The following is a 23,828-nucleotide window of genomic DNA, read 5'->3' as shown; positions in this document are numbered from 1 at the left end:
TCAAGGCAACATGGCATGTCTGCTAGGGTATGAACCAATGTTGACAGAGACGGACACTACGAGATAGCAAAAAAAGAAAAGAAAAAAAAAGCCTCTCGAAGCCCTCATCTCTTGTTTTTCCAACCACACTGTTGGCTAAGATTTGATGTGTGAAGGGACGTATATACAAACATCATCTTAATGCTTCACTTCCTCCCTGTACATGGCTGGATAAGTTGAGTCAACAAAAGCTTTGACTGACAATCACTTAGATGAAAAGAATCACAACAGGGTCATTGCTGCACACTTTTTGAAGGCTTGAGTAGCCAATAATATATCAAGGAGGCCGAAAAGGGAAGAGAAGGTCTTACCCAGTTCTTTTATACGAGGCAGAACGTTGGTTATGAAGTTGGTGTATGATGCAATCTTTTCCTCAGGTGAAGCGATGCCCACGTGGGCCTCATATATTCTCAGGCTCGTGGGTTTCTTTGGCCGAGGGTGGATTTGCTGAAGAGGATACCAAAATTGGACAAAATGAAATCATATATGAGAGTCTAATCCATTTTCCTAAAAATACATTTGGTGAGTAATTACGAACCATAAGGTCAAAGACAATGTGTGGGTTTACTGGGTCCCTCCACCAATATCTTACCAAAGAGGCTGTTAAATATTAAAAGATACATGAGTCACTCTGTCTGTGTTAAGTAACCGAAAAGGGATTTGTTTTAAACATAGAGCAGATTTCCTGATGGCTACCGACCTGCCTTGTGATCCCACTATTTGAAGTACATGATTCAGCCACTTGTAAATAAAGTGAATATACAGCCAGTGAGAGGACTCATCTAATTGAAATAGTGCAAAATAAGAAAGTAAAGTGGTCTTTAATAGCCTCTTATTGTTTTGCTTTTGTGCACTTGTCCTGAGCATGTAAAGTAGCATTGAGACACATTCAGATCCTCTCAAATCAGCAGCTTGAAGTAGGCCCATTAAGAATGGCCATAGCAGCTGTAGATAGGAGATGTAAGGCAGATTTCAAATGTATACTGTATTTTATTAGCATTATGATAATAATATGCCATACTTACAATATAAGGTAGTAGGGGATCCCAGTGAACCCAGTCGTAGATGACACGGCCCTCATCCCTGGTCACATATTTTGCCCATGGTGAGATCCGGTACAGTCGCTTACCATCCTTGGTGTGAACTACCACCTGGGAAAATAAGACAAATGAATTTAATGTTATAGCAAGGGCACTCAAAACAATGACACAGAGAAGGGACATTGAAAAAAGACAATAAAGACACTTTACATAAGCTGAGTGAAGGGGACACACACGTTTTCTAAAAAGCAGACAAAGAATATGGATCATATGATATATCTGAATTGAAAAAATACCTAATCAAAGGATTAAGGATAATAGTAAAGTAGTAATACAATAATAATAAAAAGAAAGTGTTGAAAAAGTAAAAACATAATTGTCAAAAAGAGAGAGAGAAAAAAGGATACCAGTCCTCAAGGCCTGGCAACAAATCAACAAGGGCCTCAGCGTCCTCTGTGACTCCTGCCTGTTTCTGTCCCTGCATGTAAGTGATACTAAAGTCAGCATTTATTTGCATCTTCCAGGCATGAAGTGCTAACTGTACATCATAAAACCATGCTGTTACTCCCCATCCATTATACAGAAAGATGGCACAGATTGTTCAACCAATAAAACAAACATTTTTCAAAATGTCAACAACAAAACCGACCCTCTTCCAGAGAGCAGCTCCCTGCTCTATGATGCAAAACTCACAGCTTTAAAACTATTACATCCCACATCTACGGGGCTCTCAGAAAGCACTGAGGAGATAAAGCGGTGTAGAAGAGAAAAAGCTTCAGTATTGATCAGAATACTCGTTGCTGTGAATTTTGATTCAATGGTAATTATGTTGTGAGGGGTCCAACCACTTCATTGGTTGTAACAGCGACTGACTGGCTCATCTGGAAACAGGATTTGAGCTAGGGAGCAATTTAGAGAAACAGGAAATTTAAATCATTATCTTTTATCTATTATGTCTGCAATCAAAATTGGAAGGGGGTCAAATAAGCATAGCTAGGAAATCTAATTGACAAGTTACTTGGCCTCCATCAGTCAAATAAGAAAGCAGAAAGTCAGCGTGAGAGTTGGAAAAACCCACCAAGAAATCGATCCTGCAGTGTTAGCCACAGTATGTGTTCGCCCTGTTTTGTCCCCTGCAGAAACGAGCATTAGGACCCGACTAATTCTGGCCACTGTTGTGAAGTAATGACTGTTCCAATGCCACCTACCTGCAAGCCCATGGCCAGACCCCCCTCTGGGGTTTTTTCATTATGGCCGGACCACCTGGGGGTTAGCTGCCTGGCTCCCCTTATGACATGCTTCACAGTTTATAGGATTAGGAAAAGATAGTTGGATAAGTGGACTGGCATTAATCCTGTCAGAGCGCTGGTCCTTCAGACAAATTTGCCAGCATTAGGAACATTAAAGAAAAATCAGACTGCTGGGCAGGAGCGAGTGCATGAATGGGAAAAACAACTAAGAACCAGGCAATATGCGAGAAGTTAGGTGTGGAATGAAAAAAAAAAGGCGTTTGATCCCTTCGATAACACTTCAGTTCACTTTTTGCATACTCGAAACATCAAGAGCTTATTGTAAATACTGTACACTCAAAAGGACACTGCTTGTTTATAGAGACAAATTGGGCCCTGAATAAAGGGGATGAAGGGCAAGCTGCTCTACAGGAAAGAGATTGGAGCTAGGTTTGTGCTTCCACGAGGGAGTGCTGTGGAACTAATTCTAAAGTGGAGCTCACAGCAAGACAGCCATTCATAGGCAGCGGGGGTGCACAAGGAAAGGCCAGGTGCCAACGTTTCCATCTGCTTCTTATCGTCCTTAGACTGACCTCCGTTGACAATGGGAGCTGGGCAGCCTGTCCAGGGCGCAGGAGTGTGCCAATGATGACCCGGTCCCAAGGAGAGTGGCGCTGCAATGCCATCCTTTCCATGCCTGGCATCTCATTTCAGGATAATTTCTCATCCGCACTGTTTGCTTGGGAGACAATGCATAATGGGAGGTGTGTCTTTTACATTTAACCCTGATGAATTATTTACTAGAGCTAAAAAACAATCATCTACACCCACAGTGGGCAGTGTTTTGCACTGAACAAACACAGCACAGTGTTCCTGAGGGATATCTGCCACAGATGGGAACTGAAATAAAAGCCATCAGATGGGCTACTCTGTTGTATCTACCCTCCACTGCGCAGATTGTGTACATACAGTAATCTCCCGTCTGCGCGCTGTGAGTATGACATGTTGTTGACGGCGACATGCCAGCTTTTCACTTGGTTCATAAGACACCACACATGACAGGGAATCTCCCTCTCACATTACAGTGACAAGTCCCCGTAGCGCCGCTGCAAGATGGCACCTACTGAGGGCGTGAAAATCGGCGTGAAGATGTTCTGTTCTCTACCTTGAGTTTGGTGTTATGATCCACAGCTGGAGACTTGTCAAGCTTGGGCGGTAGAGTCAGTTCCCACTTGCCATATTCTTTCTTGGTGTAAGGGTGGGAGAATTTGTCCCAGCCATCTATGGGTGAACAGAGAGGATTTAAACACATCAAATTAATTGGTTTACAATACAAATAACAATTCTGATATGAAAGACTGACAGTATGTATAGAAAATAAATGCCCAAAACTGAGCTGCAGGGAGAGTATCATGGCTGAAATGTGTGCAGTTTACTTACTGATATTTACCTATTAATTTGATATAAAATAATAAGATACAATATTACTTTATTACTCCCACAGTGGGGAAATTTGCATTATTACAGCAGCAAAGTGGACAGTAAAAGAGCAGCAATAAGAAAAAGAATAAAGAACAATAAATAAGAAGTACAAAAAACAATTAGAACAATATATATAATAAAATAATTAAAATAATAAAATATTCGTGACATTATGTTCAAGATTAATATTGGTATTGATTGATAATATACCAGAGATGATATTATAATGTGTGTGTAATAATTTCTACATGATTATAGCATCCTATTAAGTACTTAGACAGCATGAGTTTTAGTTTTTAGCAATACAACGAGATAATTGGTTCCATTTATGTGTTTCTTTCAAGGTTTTTTATTGATACTACCACTTTGCCAACGTCAGGTATTTTAAAACCCAACCACAGTGTCTATTTATTATTTTTGATTGCAAATAAAACAATTAACAGTTACATTCTACCTTATAACAGTAGTGTGGTGCCACTTTGCCTTGAGCTAAAACAGCTTGTAACTGATAGTAACCACTGTGGCTTTTGCTCTTTTTCAATATCAATTCGTGGTCACAGGGCCTTTTTATTTTTTTTAACTTCTATACTCACACTATTTGTCCCTCTCTCTGTCCTTTAAAACCTCTTGCATAATTTTTTCCTGTTGTTTTGGTGCTCTGAACCGCTCTCCTGTATACTGTGGCTTTGGTAACAGCGAATAAACCAGCAGGCTCCATCATCTAAAAGAAAAGCTGAAAAAATACCACTTCACTGCTCAATGAATTATATCTCTGAGGGAACAATGGAGAGGTGTAACATTCATAACTCGCTGACAGCACATTACCACTTGTCATTGACTGACAGGAATATATTAGGATACAAAACTTTTATTATAAAGACACCATCCCGGCATGTCAATTTAGCATGCTGTTTTTATTCAATAATCCATATCTGCTTGCTATTCATGAGCAAAAATAATGGCAGTGATGCTCCAGAAGTGACCGGGCACAACACCAGTTCTTTTCATAGGCAGGCCAAGTCATATTTTTTCACAACTTATTTATCTCCCTTTGCTTAAACTCCTCTACAAAGAAACTGTGCATTATGCATCCAACCTGCACCATATTCATGGCTAGGGCTGCTGGGCTGTTTCCACATTTACTATGAAATTGAAATCAAATAATATGACTGAGCCGTGTCAAAATGTAATCTCTCACAGAATTGAATGTTGGAATTGAGCTGCTGCCCAAGGTCCTGGGAAGATAATTAAAAAGGAAAGGCAGAAATATGGAAAGAGGAAATGGCAGCAACAGAACTAACTAGCACATAAAATGTGTAGGGACAATAAACAAATGGATAAATCTCTGGCTTTGCACACAGTATCAATCTGATGGTATTACTATTAGCATTTGCTTTCCTTTATCATTACCTGCAGGGTGTTAGTTATTTCAGAATGGCTGCGGCACAGAGGGAAGTGTTTGTGGTGTGGTGTGGTCTGACAAATTGTATTTGAGCTACATGCAACAGTACATTTTTTTAATACTTTCTATTATTTTTTGTATCTCCAATGAGAGTACTATCCTACTGGTGTGTGTAATAATAATCTAAATGCATTAATAGACTTGATAAAGGAGAGAAAAAAGATATAAAAAGGCAACAAATTGGCACTGATAGCATACTCATTGTATATCTATTCGACAGATGAGAGCAAATCTCATTTAATCTTGTTAATGATGATCAAAATAAGTAATTTTGTTGGATTTTCACAGGCCACATTAACTGAATATAAAACTTAAAAGTCTATTAACCTGAAATGACTTTCAAAGTTAGTACTGGAGGGAAAAGAGATTTCAGCGCAAACACAGAGGTTGCACTCTCTCAACAACTTTGCAGGCAATGATGAAATAACCAGCTACTAAAATATTAACAAACACTCCCACATTTAAAAAAAGAACCCCCCTCAGTATGCAAGTTTATCCTGTGTAATCAATATTTTCCACATTCCCTTCTCCCAAGTTGGTTGATCAAAAGGGCTGATACCCTTGTACCATGGTTGACTCCACTTTTTCTTAATTTCTGGCTTTTTTGCGTTCAAGAGTGCAGTAATGTCATATATCTTATTTAATGCACCGTGAAGATATGCAACCTTTCTGTTTGCACTGAAATCTCTTTTCCTTTTTAGCCTCAACAGTGAAGATAACTTTATATTAAAGTATCATTTCCTTTTAGTTATCGGATTTATTACTCCAATTGCGATTGTTATTATAGAAACATACTGTTATCTATCAGCCTGCTGCTTGCTTCTTTAAAACCTTTCCCAAACCATTCAAACATTAACAATTTGAAGAAAAGGTGAACACTGATTACTTAGTTGTTATTAATGAATTGATATTATAAATACAAAGTTAAAGGACCAACTTTCAGTTTCTATTTGAGAGCGAACACATCCCTACTGAATCAATTCTGTAGGAATTGTAGCACCTTTAAACACAGACCAGGAGAGTGAGGATAATAAATGAGTAGAAATAAAACTCTGTGAGCTTTGGGAAACAACCTAGACCTGGAAATCACACTGCTGACATGCTGTTTAGGAGCTGACTGTTCTCCTCAGGCTGTAAACAGTCTACTTACTGAAGTCACCGGTAAGAAAGAGGGCCTCTGCAGCTGGAGCCCACTCTTTAAAGAACAGGCTGTTGTCAGGGCGCCGCGTCACACCATGGGTATAGTAGCTGCGTGTGAACTGGTCAAAGCCTCCTTCTACCTCTTCCAGCAGTATAAGCTGCTTCTGGAACAGCTCATACCTGAATAAAAAAAGGGGAACACACAATAGGAATTCAATGAAAAATCTACTCTTGAGACTGATAATCTCTTGGACACCTACTGTACAAATCGTCATCCTGTAATGTTAAATACATTTCAGTTCTTTTCAGACTGTATTTCAGTTGGCATTTCATTCAGTTCAGGATAACAATGAGTTTCTCCAGCTTTCTCTCTGGTGCGACTGCTGGAAATGTCAATGTAAATATAGTAAATGCAGGAAGATGTATAATCAGTCTTTGACTCTGAATTACTGACACAAAACATTCTGTTAACCATCGCTTTTTTAGATCAATTATCAAGTATGTCAAATATTCGTGTAGCATAATAAATTAATTATATGGTACTCCACGTCTTCATTTCATTTCATTTAACAACTGCTACTACACTTTACAGGTCCTAGAAGGATAATACAGTGGAAATTATAATGATAGTTGTTTTTTTTATGTTCTCTACTCATAATGGTAACAAAAGATATTGATAAGCAAACAGTCAAATTACAGTCACTAAAACACTAGCCATCTTGAATAATGGTGAATGGATACAGATAATTTGAAATCAATCAATTCAGTCCAGCTGCAGTACAAACATAAATATGCACTCCGATGAGATGTTTCTTTACCTGTTCAGCAGCCATTTAGTGTCTCAGTGTAGACAAATACACACATAGCAGATTCATGATTTTTAGACTAATTAAACTGTTTAATTATCAGTGTACTGTATGAATGAAAGTTCCATTATTTGCACATGATTTACAAGTGTCCAGCTTTTCTCAAATATTGTAGCAAACACAGTGTAGCAGTGCATGGTACTGCATCATAATGTTTCCATGCAAACGTTATCTCTTTGAGGTCCCACCTCAGGATGCAGACTTGCCTCTTTCCTTCAAGAATGTGTGACTACAGGCATATCCTGAGAGATAAACCTCTGTCTGTTACCTTCAACTGGGAAGGATAGACTAACTACTTTGCAATTTATCTCACTTAAGTTCCTGCAGCCAGCTGGTGTCCATATCAGATTCCCCCTGGTACAGAAAGACGCTTTCAGCCAGCTGAGTTAAGTGCACTCTCTCCCCTATAGCCCCGAAGCCAAGCTCAGACTGGCCTGTGAAGGCCCTGGGGCTAGTGATGATGGGCTGAAGTTAACAGCGCGATTTCTCAGCAGCTGCTCCCTGTGTTGAGCCTACAGACAGTGCTTGCCAAATGTAAACTTTAAAGTCCAACCAATGCTGCCACATGCCTCCTTTACCACTTTGTCACCATTTCAAGACTACACTGAAAGGAAGGACAAAGGAAAGATTCACATGAGGGCAGAGCTCCACTACCACAGTATTAATATGCATGAAAGTCATGCGTATGATTATAACAAATGAGTTCCAGGGGGTTGGACCAGTGGGAATAGTGAGCCAAAACCCTGTATGGATGCAGTATTCTCTGCACATCTCTCGTGCCTTTTTCCACTTGAGATTACAGCGAGGAGGCGAGAGAAGACCACACATTGCAATCAGACAATTAACGTGGCAAGAAAGACCAACTTCATTTCTGAAAGTCATCAATAGAGTGGAAGCTATAGGCAAAATCAAAACTTTATTTAACTATTACCACTAATTAGATATTCTGTGAACATCCTTGTTTGCAAATATATACTCAACCCTACCCCCGGCACTGGTGCCTCATCTCTATATCTAGTCCCCTTTTTATGATTTGCTAATTCTTCAGTTTACTACAATATTCTTCGGTTTACGGGACTGCACATAATATCCACAGGCAACATTTGGCCATAAAACACTCTCTCATCAAGCTGCAAAGAGCAGAGCCTCTGAGTGTGACCATTTCATCACATATGGCAACCCTTTTTCCTCCAGCACTGGCCCTGAATTCCTAATACCGACAAGTCAGCGTTAGAACAGCAGAACTGGAGCTAAAGTCATGCTGTCTCTCTGTCCTCACCTCAAAAAAAATCTTGTTTCTTGGTAAGTTATGAAGAAGTTAGAAATTCTATGTGATTATAGCATCATTAAAATGATTCTGCTGGCATACGTGTTTGGTGTGCATTGCTGTCAGCCACAGCATCTTCCCGGGAGTCATCAAAGTCAGAAATGGTCAAATCCTTCACATACTGTAGGGGTTTTTAAGATTACAGAAATATTTCTAAAGGTGTCATGTCGGACGGTAGGATAGGAGTACTTACGTTTAATATGAGAATATATTATTCCTCACATAATACTGCATTCAGCTGCTCTCAAATATATTCCCCATATGCAAGTTAAACACATTAAATATTTAAATGTTAAACCAGGCTGGGAAAAGTCGCAATTTCCCTTGACTTTCACAGATGCTATATGGAGACTGTTGGACTGTTGGCAGAGACATGTCTAGACTGTCATAGGTGTCACAGTTTCATGGTGATGTACTGTATTATAATGTATTCATGCTTGACATTCTCTCTCAATAAAAAAGAAAAAAAACTTAAACCTGCATTAAAATGATTTTTTGGGCAATTTGGAGAGATCATCACTCTATCAGTCTTCTCAATAGAGCAAAGCAATACCACAGCATTTCTAATTTTGCCTTTGCACTAACAAACCCTGCTGCTCTTTGTTACTGTAGGTTGTACACAGCAAGAAACACTACTAATTCCTGCAGCCTGAAATTACAATAGAGTTTTGTCCTGTCTCCTGTTCAGTGGTAATGGAGCAGCAGGCGATTATAGATGTGAGTCACAGATTACTGTCCCGGATCCCTTATCTCACAGTTTGGGTAACTGTTCTTTATCGTTGAAGATACTGTAGGAAATATTATATAGCACAACTGAGATATTACTTTTACAGATTGTATTGCACACAGAAATATTGTAAGTGACAGATATCAACCACCTGTCAAATACTGAAAGACTATTTTATGCTTCTTCTCAAACTATCTGGTTAACTTAATATTCGCTACAACTTGTAAATTATTGGCAATGATGCAGATTCAAAGTATTAGTTCTGCAATTTTCTGTGCCTTCAAATGGGATTGTGTTTAGTTCATACAGCCCTGTTGTATTATTCATGACCTGCAAGCAAGAATTTTCTACTTCAAGTAAATTATGTACAAGACATTTTTAAACATCGCCTGAGAGTAAATAAGAGAAGTTGTTCAGGTATAGAAAACTATCTAAGGAGGTGCCAGAGAAAGCGGATCAGTTTGAGAAGCTCTCCTAAAAAAAAAAGTAAAGGTCCTTCAGAAAATGAGTCAGTTGGAGGAAGATCTTGTTAATGAGAGAGTTGAGGGTCAGAGGCTACTCAATAAGGAAGAACAGCTGGGGGAAACTCTCCCTGAATAAGAGGAAAGGAGCTCAGAAGCAGCTGGAGGACCATGGCTTCAGCTTTGAAGTCTGATGAGGAGCAGCAGATGATCCATCATCTCCAGTGACAGAGGCAAAGCTTGACTAACTCAGGACCAAAGAAAAACTCTGCAAGAAAAATATAAAGGGGCAAAGAAACAGAGCAGCATGAAGCCCAGGCTGGAGGATCTGGAGACAAAAAGTCCAAGAAAAAAACGTTACTAGCAAAGCTCTTGTGTTGATAGTTTCATGGTTATCCAGCTGTACAGAGACAAGGAAGGCCAAATCCAAACATTTTGTTGGACATATGAGTCATATAGATGCATCCATAATTGATAAATATACAAACAAAAGGGGCTATCATACTATACTCAACAAACTTCTGATTTAACAAAACTTCCTCAGGTCAAGACAAGTTCACTGCATCATAGTCCAGTCAATTCCAGCCAATTCATTTGGATGCTAATTTAACTGTAGCCATGGACTTATTTTGGGATGTTTTTATTTTAAGGTGTATAATAAACCTTTTAAAAACCTTTTATTTAAATTATCAAAATCCTTTGGTTGTAAAGTGCAAATAATTTGGTTGATAAGACATAGACAGAAGAGGGGAGGCGTACAGTTCAGTTCAACAAGTTCACAATCCAGTCCATCCAATCCATCAAGTAGATACATTCATTTTCAAAACACCTACACAGTATGAATTTGCATTTTCTAGCAATCCTTTTAGCGCCACCACCAGGCCAAAGTTGAGACTGACATTACGGTTGTAGTTTCATGGGTGCACCAAATAATCAAACGATTGAATTCGAACTGGTTTACAACAGCTGTATGAATCAGAGAAGTCAATTAAAATAATTTTTACCTTCAGTGTTCAAATCTGCACTGAAACCTTTAAATGAAGGTATTAGATATGGTAAGGCCAAATGAAGTGTTAAATGATGCTTGATAGAAAAGAAAAACAAAAAAACGAGACAACATATGTTTCAATTTGACATCTGACCAGTTTTAATGTCAACTAAACTAAATTACAGTCGCAATTCTAAATCGTTGGTTATATATAGTATCTTCTTTTTTAAGTTCTCCCCAAGGAGCAGCTGACCTAAATAACCTGTTCATACACTAGACAATCGGACATCTAAATATAGGGTGAGTGTTGCGGCCTGTTGTGTTGTGTATAACTGATGGTGACAGCTGAAGTGTGGAGGTGTTGGGACTGTCTGTAACGGCCTGGAGAAACACAAGTAGGAAAGGGCTGTTCTCCCTCTGATCTCAGTTACCCTTAAGGGCTTCCATACAGCCCGGCGGCAAGTTGACTTTCAAATAATGTCATTAATGTCCTTCTTTGACTAAATGCATTAATGAGGCTAAATAGAGACCTGAACATTTGCAGGGAGTTTTGATTAATGGAAGCTAAAGTTCTGTGCTAGCCTCGTAACTTAATTGACCCTCAAGCAAGGTGACAGGAAAATAAATGCCGTAAAAGCTATCTTTAAAGAAACTGCATAAAACATCTATTCACTATAAAACATTTCATAAATTTGATCCAGTCATTCTAATAAGATATATACATTCTAAGTTTTTCTTCTGTGCTAATGTGACAAATGTGAAAACCAAGGAACTACAAGTTTTCCACCAAAGGGTAATTGCTGTGTTCAAGTCAGTTTTCAATACAACGAGCATAAGACTCAGACACACTGCTGCATTTTCATATTGCAATAAGTTGTGATGACATGCTAAAACCATTACAAAATCCCATTGCCATAATAAGCAACAGTCCCAATGCTCCCTTTTTTCATTTGGTCCAATTTAAGAGAAACATAGCGCCACGAGCTGCACAGTCCTTGCTGCACTTCCTGCAGACTTGCACAACAGGAAGGGTAAATAATGAAGCATGTCGACAGAGCACTGCTCACTGGGGCTGTAACCTGTGTGCACCATCAACGTTTGTTTTCGCAATCAATCTGAAACTGGCATCCTGATAAAATAAGCCGCCAGCAACCATGAAATAGCTAATTAGAATAAGAGCCTAGCAAAAAACTCTGTGTGTCCTGTTTATGTAGACTGGCTGTAACTGGTGCGAGGTAAAGGTCAATAAACCTGAGATGTGAGTAGGCTTGAGCCATGACACTGTGGGGAAATCTAAAGAATCACTCTGTGTGGTCATAGGTCTATTTCTGATAAGCCAGCTGAATTCTTAGCACTGTGCAGCTGGGCAAGAGGACTCAGTGTGACACCACAGCCTGAGAAAGCTCTTGATTTCCATGCCTGTGTTCATGATATGGTGTTTGGACTGCGGGGCTTAGAACACAGGGGGCTTATCAAGAATTAACCTTCACACAGCAGTGCTCCTACATGTAAAATAATTTATGTGCAACTTTCATCAGCGAGAGGAGCGTTGGAGACATGTCTAGGGCTCGGTGAAGCCTAGCAATCCCAAGCTGTGTCTGAGATGGAACTGACACGCTCATCTCTCTGCAAGGCTAGAGCCCTGCTCACATGCTTCAAATACAAAGCAGGTGGTCCCTTTACCTGCCGCATTAGAGACAAGATCTGACACATAATGAAAACGGATAAAACTATATGGCCCCTGGGCAGAGTTTTAAGGTCTGGCTTCTGTAAGACCTGCCAATGAGCAGATACCGCGGCAATGTGAGTGTATTTCATTATCAATGTCAACTTTTAAGCAAAATATATTACACTCATTAAAAAAAAAAGAAAAAAGAATGAAATCCAGCAGCAGGTAAGGCCAATTGTACATGAGCTGGATGATGGAGCTGAGGAATAAAACTGTTAAGTCTGTGAGCTACGTGCGCTTACATGCGGAAAAGAGGCTACCGTTTCTTTCAAAGAAACAGAAACTATTGTGAAATCAACATTGCGTCATTAACCTGAACATTTTGTTGCTACTCTGTCATTATTATTTTTTAAGGTGCACTCCAGACCATTTATCAGGTTTAAACCAGAACTCACAGCAATTAAAGACACAATGACCAGAAATAAATGAATAATATATGAACATTTTGTTAAACTGTGAGACGACAGGTCTATTGACTTACAAAGACCGTCTATTTACCTTTGAAGATTAGTGAGGTCAAAAGGTTATTGGATTCGTGAAGGACACCAGGTGGTTCCCTTTTAGGTCATTATGAGGCAACACTGCCTTAATTTAAGCACATAGAATAAAAACATGTTGTTTTCAGTGTTAAAAAATAAATATTCACTGGATTATAAACTGTGAATATTCACTGTGATAATTCAGCTTCCTTTGGGTGACAAAGGTGACAGACAATAAACAGACCTAAGGGCCTTAGGAACGCGTTGCATGTTTTTATGTCTCCCGGGAGATGTCAGGTGAGCCAACACACGTTCTCAAAATCAAGCAACAAGGAACGAGAACAATGCACTCATAATTTTTGTCAATCTTAATTGGAAATTCCAAAAATTGCCTGGCTTGAGCTTCTCAAATGTGAGGATTTTCTGCTTTTCTTTCTCATATGTGATAGTAACGTGCATATTTGTGAGGTTTGGAGGGACAAACAAAGGCATCTGAATACATCTCCCTGAGCTGTGGGAAATTATAGTGGGCATTTTTCACTATCTGACAATTCATAGACTGCCAGCAGGTTAATCGATAATGAAAACAATCGTTAGCTGCAGCCCTAGAAGAAATAAGTCAAAAGGAGAATACAGATCGATTGATGGAGTGAGAGAGAGGGGGACAGAGATGAAACCATGCATTTCGCAGTGAAATTAAAGTAGGATGCTGCTTAATTACCGACTGTGTGGCCCTCGCTGACAGTGACATAAATCTTGAAGACAGCCGTTAAGACGTCTTCCATTGAGCCAACATGGCTGTTATTTAATTCATCATAACATCCCACTTTGATAAGAGCATAAATATATGACTCAGGTAAGAATATGCATCCTGCAAACAAATTGTAGTCTGGTCATAAAATGTTGTAATCTAATCTACTTCTACTTCTGTGTGATTTGATCTCCTACCATCAACCATCAAACTTGTTAGAACTGCAGAAAAAAAGTGTGATTGGAAATCATGCTGGACATAATCCCAGATTAATAAATGCACTAACCCACACATACACATACACAGACACACACAGCACAATCACTGGTGCCACACACTCTTACAGAGTAAGATTTCCACCCTATAATTAATTTGAATGGGGGCCAAATCGTGGCTGAAGGGGGAACAAAATCTTGCAGCATATGAGTACGGCATTAAGTCAATTAATATCTGAGGGGTTGTTTGTATTTCAGGGTCTTTCACACTACAAGAGCCAAAGCAAACCAATCTACTAGTGTACAGTATGTGCTATGAGTTGCAAGTCTCCAACTCCAGCCTTTAATCCAATTTTTAAAAACACATTTTAAAGCAACTGATGCTTTGATAACTGCACAGAATTAAGAAGAAAACTCATTAGTAAAATACATATTTTAATAAGGGCCTGCAGTAAGGAAAGTGTGTTGTGATGCTGAGCCACTGTGATGTACAGCAGCCTGAAAAACATGAGAGTTTCAGCCAAAAGCACCACCTCACAATGCAACGTGGACATCACCTGACTAGGAAACACATGCCTCCTCTTTAAACTGTCAGACAAGTTGAGAGACAAACCTCCTTCTTCAGCAACTTGTCAGATAAAACGACAAGTCTTTTCTAGTAGCTGTTCATTAATGTTGCATAAACTGAGCATCCTCCAAGCGCTAGCAAGCTAAAACAGGGGGGAGATAAGCTATGTTGCTGCGCAGGAGAGGGGAATCACAGCTCCATGCGACCTCTACTCCTTCAAAATGTCAAGGCTGACACACAGATGACTTTGTGGGTTGCAAACATCGCCTTATTATTGTTAGTTATGTATCTTTATTTGAAGACACTATAGCCAGCGTAAGCAAAGCGTTAGCTCGCATCGCCGGAGGCTGATTTTGGCGACAATTTGCGCACAAAACCACCTTTTGAGACGTTTTTACCTCCGCTTGAAGTCCTTCTCGTACGCTTTGAGATAGGGATCCATTTGGAGAAGGCAGTCGAACTTGGGAATGGTAACATTATCCTCTTGGTCTGCCATGGTTGCAGCAGACTCAACTAATCGAGCACCGACTGCTTCTGGTCGGACGCACTGACAGTGACATGAACGTGACACAGACAGGAGTGTATTGTGTGAGTGCTTTTAGCATCCGGAGACAACAGCGAATCAGACGGCTTTCTGCCAAGCCCGCCCCATCACTACACGCTGTGTTTTTGTAGCGGGTCAGAGATAAGAGAGACCAGTCGTCCACTACCGGGAACAGTGTAACTTTAAGATGACAGCACAGGACGGATCTGGTGCGTCGGTGTGGCAACTTTGTGGATGGAGTTGTGAAATGGAGAGGGAACAAGGGAAGTGGAAGATGAGGAATTTTAAGTTAGAGCCCCAGGGAAGAAAAAGAAAGAGAAAGTTGATTCATCGAGTCATAGTGAGAGAAAAAAAAGCTGTGTGTTTGAAAGAAGGTGTAAGATGTGGAGTTTTGTTCAGAAAAGCAAGTGTGGCAAGATGGATTAAGATGAAGGTGGGCGAACCCAGCCAGTAGGCTACCAACCACTAATGATTTCCTGTTGAAATGTGGGGGATGTGTTTGAGAGTGACCTGTTGTCGCCCTCTTTTCAACCTGCTAAAATGTCTTTACAACATCAACGTTTCACAAAACATCATTATGATAATTTTTTCAGTTATAGCTTGAAAGAGATGACATTAACATTGATTTATGATATTGATTAAAGTCATATTGCACCAGTAGGTAGGTGAAATGTAGGCTGATTTAACACACATAATGTTTGATATAAAATGTCATAAATATAGAACTGTAGGGGTGGATCTGAATGTAATATAATTAGAAAACTACACATTGTGGGTTTTTAAAAATATTTATTTTGTACAAATATTTTTAAAATGATTTCAAACACAGCTGTCATGGATATACAGTGTGATGTAGTTGAGCTTTGGCTAAGTGACCATTGCAGTTGTATGTGGTCTGTGAGACTGGGGTTGCAGGAATCATCTTTGCTAGACCATATTTCAGTGGGCTTCATAACAGTGACATTTTTCATCCTCTACAATGTGCAAATAATAGCCTATCGTCATTATGAAGCCTAACCAAGAAACCACATCCAAATTCCTCAGGTGAAGATAGGGATTGTCGATAATATCGATATGTCATCAGCCACGGCCCAAAATTAACATTACTACTGATGACTGACCGATTCATCACCTTCTTCTCCATCATCTGGCTGTGATTCCCTCTGCAGACGCTGTTTCACCTTGATGCTGCAAGTATTTGCTCCGCAGGCTTGTGGAACTGTACTGCTGGAGTAGAAAGAAAATCTAAGAAAATGGAGATAATTGTTGACGCAGCAAGGAGAATTCTGGGTGTTGACGGAGTTTCTGTAGGTGTGCAGCGACTGTTGAGAAATGCTTTTAGTTTCTTGCAATCATCTGAAAAGTACAGAAGTTATAGCAGAGTGGAAAATGTGTTGGAAGGGTTTATTATTATTTTTATTTTGTCAGTGGAGATTTTAGTTTAAATCCAGTAGATGGCGGTAATGTGACATTTTGGACATTGACTGACACTAAAAAACAATAAGAAGAAGAATATCTAGCCATCAGAGGAAGATGACTCAGATTTTTATGCAGAAGTGCTGCTTTGTAGGTTATTGCAGATGCACATGGTGCTGTATGAATGCTTTGACTGGCTTAGGATATATTATACCAATGTATGATATATGTACTGAACACCCATGGTATGACTGTAGAATTGACTCTCTGTCACTTATCCATTTATTCAACGCTATCATGGCATTTCCTCTGAATTTTTATTGTCATAAAGGATTTATGATTATTTTTAAGACCCTATGACCTTTTGGCTGCTGTGTTGTGAATTTCAGTACATACATTCATGGTCCTCAGAGGATGGTTCCTAATAATTTCGGTGACCTCATTACCTTGTTTCTATTAGGAGGTGTAAGCCAACAGGTCAACATTTCTTTGTGATCCTCTTCTTTGACATTTAGTATCCCTAGAAAGTGAATCCATCGTGGATCTCCTGACATCTTTCTTTTGTCATCATCAGGCAACAATTTCCATTCACAAAAAAAAATTTGTGAACTTGCCTGAACACATTCATTCTCCACAGCGGATGAACCCATTTTTGATACTTCATGAGCCTTTGTCACCTTCCAGCCAATATGTGAACTTTGCACGCAAGATTTCTCACAATCCACTAGACAGATTAAAATTAAATTCATTCCTGCTCCTAAGGGGATGAACCATTTTGATATTAATGACCCCTTGGCTGGAAAAAATCCTCAGCATGTTCTTCATTCTGCCCATGTGCTTTCATAATGTGAGGTGTAATGAACAGTGCAGCCTCTTGGGACCACTACTGGGGCTTTAGACCTTTAGTATTGTTGAGCTGAGTTACTGTAATGAGTTATTTTTGTGAGTCATTTATTCGTGACATTTTAAGCCAATTGAATATTTGTACAGTTTTGTAGTATCCTTCAGATTTGGAGGTTTTGTAAAAATGAAATGGTAATGGACCATGCTATAAACTCTTCACACACAAGTAAGAGAGCAAAAAACTTGTTGGACATGATACATTAGAAAAAAGCCTTTAAAATGGCATTGCACAAATTAATCCATGTACTATTATTTTTTTCATAATCCATGTCCAGTGGTGAAACTGAACCTTTATTAGAAGAATGCATTGATTGAATGTGCTTATTATTGAGCAAGAAGTACTTTGGTACAGTGTATTAGGAGACAGACTTCATGAAGCAAGATCACATTGATTTGAGCAAAGTCTATTTTGAGCAAAGTTTGCTTAATGTCAAGGCTCACTGTCACAAAACTGTATGGAGCTGCTTCTGACACCAAAACAAACTCTGTCCTTTTATTCATTCTACTTTTCTAACATTAAGTGCTCATGCTACTTGGATCTTATGTCCCTGGCATTAATCATTTTTATCACGAACTGCTTCACAGAAGTGGCAAAACTACCTTAATGGACTTGAGGAGGATAACCTTGCTATAATTTAGATTAAACTCCTCTCGGAAAAACCTGATAAATATGCATGCTGACTGAAGAAATAGTGAGGCTCTTGAAAGTGCTGTCCTTGTCACAGAATAAAATTGTCCAAGCTAAAGGTCACAAAGTGAGTGTCATTCTAAAGAGCCATCTGTTGGTAATAGATGGAACAAGTGTGTCACTGTCCACCCTAGAAGGTTATGCCAATAAATTCTTGTCTATGTGATTCACAGCTAAATAATAAACGTTTACAGGATTATGTGGAAAAACCCAATACCCAGTGACAACAACAGACAGGTTTCATCTGAAGGATGTTAGCTTGATGGGCTGAAGTAAGTAGTTGATTGATTTTATCTGAAAGCAATATGACAAAATGAGCAGCAACTACAATTTATACCACCTGGGCCATCTTATTTAGTAATATTATTTTCTCAGCTGTAACAGACAAGATGTTCCACGTGTAGATGTTGCTCATTTAAATAGGAAAAGAGATATTTCTCTTACAACAAATGGGGTAGACCCAGCGTGAATTAGCTGACTGGCTTGAAAAGGGCAAACACTGCAAAATAATTTAACAGGTCAACAGGGGCAGTCTCACAAAATGATGACATAGAACATATGACACACAGCAGGGATACAACAGGCTATTACCCTTTATATAAGGAGATGACACATACGTGGTCTAATGTGACCCCGCTTTGTATCAGAATTTGTATCGTGTTGCTGTGGGTCTGCTCCATGTTTGTGGTTATTGTTGTGGTTGACTGACCTGACCTAGCATGAGAGTTAGAGCTTTTTTCAGGTTATTGTGTCTACCACAGTAAGGTGCTTGCACAAAGATGTCTTTCAGGCGACTCCTCTACCTTCGATACAGTCTGGATCAAATTTGTTATTCCCTAATGCATCCTGAAAATGGCAGATTAAAGCTTTTTTCAATCACAACATTATATAACCAGTAAAATTACAACCATCACAGCTTTAAAAAAATAAATAAATAAATTTTAAAAAAGCTTCCTTTCCTCCCATCTTGTTCACCCAAATCTCAACCCAAGAAATCTTGTTCCTTTTCCCAAGACACCACGGTTACAACCTTGGTTAGCTATAATTTATTCAATCCAGATCCAGAATGCCTCCCTGTGGCACTGAACTGTGTATGTCCCACAACAGAAGTCTGTTTTAGTTGGAAAGACATTGAATCAGACATGCATCACACAATGAAATGAAATGCCACTACGTGACTTTAACAGAAGCCAACAAAAACAAGCTTTGTATTTGACTTAATTGATGTGGGTATACAAGCATGCTGCACTGATATCATGTGTAATGAAAAAATACTATCACTTCAATACCTGTAATTATTCATCAAAGCATTATAATGCATCCAACCTGAGAGAATTACTTTCCAGTGTTCAGCCCTCATAGTAACACCCCTCTAAGGCAAAAGTATAGCTCTTACAAGACAAAAGATTAAACAGAGAAGTGAATAATGAAACAAAAAGTATTTAAAAAGAAATACTTGTCATATGAAAAGACAAAGTACAGCAGCTACAAATATTTATTAATCAAAAAAAATAATGATCAGCAGCAGTGTCCTTACTATGTCGCAGTAGTTTTACTGGGCAGCTCCAGACATACAGTATTACTATGTTAAACCAGACTGTATAAACAGGCAGGGCCATGCTGAAAAAGAGTATGTTTACTAGGCAGAAATCCTGGATAAACAATGTTTAAAAGAAAAACTAAATATGTCACACAGGATAAAAGTTAATACAGTATAAGGAACATAAATTTACACAGTTTTGAGAGGAAGCAATACATTTGATGCTTGAGAAAATGTTGAACTTGTGACACGAGAAAGTCGCTGTACCCTTTTGTTCAATATTTTTGTTTCAAAAAGCCTGCATGTTTGATCCATTTTGAAGAAGGCCATTTATGTACAGTCGTTCACAGATAAATGTGCTATTTACATATAAGTGAAGAAAAGCAGGTTTTCAAAATATCTTGGCAACAGAGGATCTGACAGTTTGATATGGAAATGAAATGTTAAATCATGTGCAGTGTTTCTGAGGGTCATGCACAGAAACTCTAATGGGTAAGTAAATGAGCATTAAAAAATAAAAGAAGACAGAGCATCTCCAAAATGAAATGATTTTTTAGCAATATAACACAATATGTGCAGATGTGGCCAAATGGTGAGATAAAGAGGATAGATGATAGATGAGCAGTGGACACCTTGGTGTCTTATTTTAATTCATACTCACAGCCAGTTTGATTGCCTGACAAACATAGTCTCTGATGATTGCAACTCTGAATCTGATGATTAAGATTAAGATGATTAAGATTTTGGATGGGGAACAAACAACTGTTTTTATGCAACTGATGGACATTGTCACAGTTGTCTACTGAAGAAGGATGTTTTCAGAGGAGCAGGTTTTCAAAACAACAGACATCTTCCGACAGGAGCAGAGTCAGCTCTTCTCTTTGTGAATTGTGGAAAAAAAGGCTTATTTATTTGCATCAATGCAAAACATATCAATCAAAATAAACAAAAGCATAAGGCAATGGTTTTTGAGCTGCATTTATACAACAGCATAATTAGTATACATTTTCTGTCTTTAATTCATGCTGATTTCTGAGTCTGTGGAACTGAATATTATTGAATTTTTCGTCTGACAGTTGGGTTCAGACAATTTTCTGGTGTTTTTATGTACACCTAAAAATATGTACACTACATGATGCATTTCATTTGGAAAATCCCTCTAAAAGAGAGCTGTATGAATGAAACTATTCATACACTCCTATTGTAACAGGTCTCAGTAACACAAAATGGAAATGTATGATAATTAAAATAAATTTAATTCAGTGTAGGAATGGGATTTAGGCACAATTCAGACAACCGCCTTCTGCTAGGGATCAAATTAGATGTCGGGGATCAGTGTGTTGAAATATTGCAACTCATATAATTCCACTGAGGGAAGGACACCACTTCTCCATGAATGCCACCGAGTGAGAAGGTTAACACTGAGCAATAAAGAGAGCGAGAGAGAATGGGAATGAAGCTAATGAGAGGCGATAAGATTCACTTCAGCCTTCAATTTCAAGGATGGAGGAGCTAGGATCTCAGAAAGGAATGGAAAGGATCTCTCTCCTCGTGTCAAAGGAAAGAGATCTTTAATGAGACACATTAGAGAAGGCGGAAACGGTGACATCGGTGTGTATGTGCGAGACAGAACACAAAGCATCTGCTGACGGTGGATTTTGAGCCTGTCAAGTGCATGAATTTCTTTATGGAGTTGAGATTTTCTACATGATTTGACTCTTATGGCCCTCGTATGGAAAGCCTCACGTTGGCAGTGAAAGCAACAGAGTCTAAAATATATGATTCAAAGTGGTTTCCTATGTTTGATGTCACAGTTGCAAAAGTAGGTGGAGGACATGAAATGGTAAGCAGAACCTGTATCACCACACTTAAGGTTTTCTGGCAGAACTCATTTATGAATTTCAGCCCCTTCAGAAAAAGTGGATTGTTAACACCTGACCTCACAATACAACAGGCCAAATGGTTTAAATCAAGCAGTGGGGTCTCAGGAGACAATTGAAGAAAGGGGGTGAAGAGGCCAAAATTCAACTGGTCCTCAGCAAGAGGAAGCCAAGACTTTATTAAAAGAAACAAGAAGACTGTTGCGAGATAAGGTTAGAGAAAAATGATTACACTGGCCTCTCAATGTTAAAACAAACTACATATTTTGATGGCTAATTCACAACATGCTGTGGTCTTCATTGTTTTATATTCCACGCTATGAGAATATTATTTTGCTCTTGGTCACTCAGTCCCCCAATGACCTCAATCGTACTCTGTTTAAAATTTGAAATGATATGGTGAAGGTGATATATTTGACTTTTATTGTATTCGTCCATAGCCTGAAACACTCTGCTCGTCCACTGGAGAAGATTTAGCTGTTAAAATACTCATTGAGATTTGTCTCAAAAGTCAACATAAGCCTTTTTTTGTCATCATTTAACACCAAGACCTTAAACCCTGAAACAACAGTGTATAAGATCGGAAGTGTTCAATTGTCAAAGTGGACGTCTGAAATGATGATTGAATGTGCTGTACATATAATTGCTCATTGTGAAGCTAGTTCGATAAACTGGCCAGACTGATATATTGGTCAATAATAGCTTACTGCAGATACAGTATATTGGTATTGGTGTATATGGTGTATTATGCTGGTCAATAAATAACAAGTAATTGTATTACAAAAATGCCAAAGTAGGTTTGAGGTAATTAAGAAACACTACCAGTCCACCTGAGAGCAGAGACAAATATATTCTTCAACTGTAAAATGTACCACTCAGTCATGTTATGTACTTATGTAAAAAAAAAAAAAAAAAAAAAAAAACTACCTGCTGAAATATTGTAATAACATTCCTAAAAATGTATATCATCATCAGTCTCAGTAACTCAACCTTTCAATCCATGAAACAAAAGAGTATCTCAGTCAGAACAAGAAACAAAAACGGATCAACACCTTATCTGTGAAAGACATGAGAGAAGATCACTTTTAGCTTAATGCTATTCGGAAAACCAAAGGATATACTGGCCAAGTAAGACACACTATTAAACAACATTAATACTCAGAATAAAAGAGTTTATATATTTTTATTCATTACAAGGAGAACATTAGCTAGAGAAACCTTGGTGTGGATTGGACACATGAGAATAAGTATCCCTCTGATTGTTCTATTTGAATATTGTCCGGAAACAGTGTTTTAACTGTAATGTGATAATGAAGTAAAATTTCACATTAGCCTGTGAAAGCCTGTGAAGTTCCTTTTACAAGTCTTTAAGCACAAAACAGTGATAAATTTGAACCAGTGAACATTTACATTAAAATAATTAACTTAAGAGGCACATAATGTCCTCCATTAGCCTCAATGGATGCATGAATGCCTTGAATATTTGAATTAAATTGAGTTCAGTAGAGTGCCCATAATGTGACAGAACGTGTCTATTAATATAAGGCACTTTCTAACCCGTTCAGCAAGGGCCAGCTGTTTTGAACTCAGAACTCTTCCATCAAAAATCTACCTTAATATTTTCATACTTTATTTGTCACTTATCACAGTGGAAGAAAATGTTGGTATTAGCAAGGCTTAAATGTATATTTAAAGATAATTAGTTTTTATAGGTATCCATTAGTTTTAATGAAAAGTGCAGAAAATGAACCTAATTTATAATGCAAATTTAAAATGAACTTTTTCAAATCAGCACAAATTCTCTTATTATTCATAATGATATGATGTCTATTTTCTTAGTTAATGATATGTTTCCACATAACAAAGGATAACTTATTATTAATTTTAAACTAATCTTACTGAAACAAAGCAAAAGAAACTCTCCACAAATATTTTTTATATTTAATTCATATTTATATTCATATTTAATCCAAGTAAAAATATTCACAGTATGTTGCAACAATAAAACCATACTTTTAACTAACCCATTATGTTGATCTACCCCAGTGCATCAATTTGAATACACTAAAGATTTAATTTACATAGAAACTGTATCTTCTGTGACACTGATATGGATTATTATTGCAGTTTATTACTTATATGCTTTCAGTTTTTTAATCAGTCATTGAATTTTAACACAGCACTGAAGTTCATAAAATCGAAAGAACCCAGAACATTGATTAAAAACATTACATTTCCTTAATTCCTGTTTAGACTTGTATGCAGGAATGATTAAATATTATTCCCTGCAATAGTCTACTTTTTTCTTTTTTAAATCATGTGTATATATCTGCGTCGCTTGTTGTCAAACTAAT

At 38.2% G+C, this 23,828-nt stretch overlaps 1 protein-coding gene across 1 annotated transcript in view; it reads right to left on the bottom strand.

Annotated features, from left to right (window-relative positions):
* gbe1b (glucan (1,4-alpha-), branching enzyme 1b) overlaps positions 1-15,083 on the bottom strand; it is an 84,131-nt gene extending 69,048 nt beyond the window's left edge. The window contains exons 1-5 of the mRNA XM_062419610.1: positions 14,902-15,083; positions 6,403-6,572; positions 3,474-3,589; positions 1,065-1,190; positions 351-486 (exon numbers count right to left, since the gene is read on the bottom strand). Of these exons, the coding sequence (XP_062275594.1) occupies positions 351-486; positions 1,065-1,190; positions 3,474-3,589; positions 6,403-6,572; positions 14,902-14,999 (646 nt within the window). The 5' untranslated portion in view covers positions 15,000-15,083. The remainder of the gene's footprint in view (positions 1-350; positions 487-1,064; positions 1,191-3,473; positions 3,590-6,402; positions 6,573-14,901) is intronic.
* Between the last annotated feature and the right edge of the window lie 8,745 nt (positions 15,084-23,828).

The sequence above is a fragment of the Scomber scombrus genome, chromosome 5, assembly GCF_963691925.1.
Source record: "Scomber scombrus chromosome 5, fScoSco1.1, whole genome shotgun sequence".
Lineage (NCBI taxonomy): Eukaryota > Metazoa > Chordata > Actinopteri > Scombriformes > Scombridae > Scomber > Scomber scombrus.
This window is presented reverse-complemented; position numbering and strand designations above follow the sequence as displayed.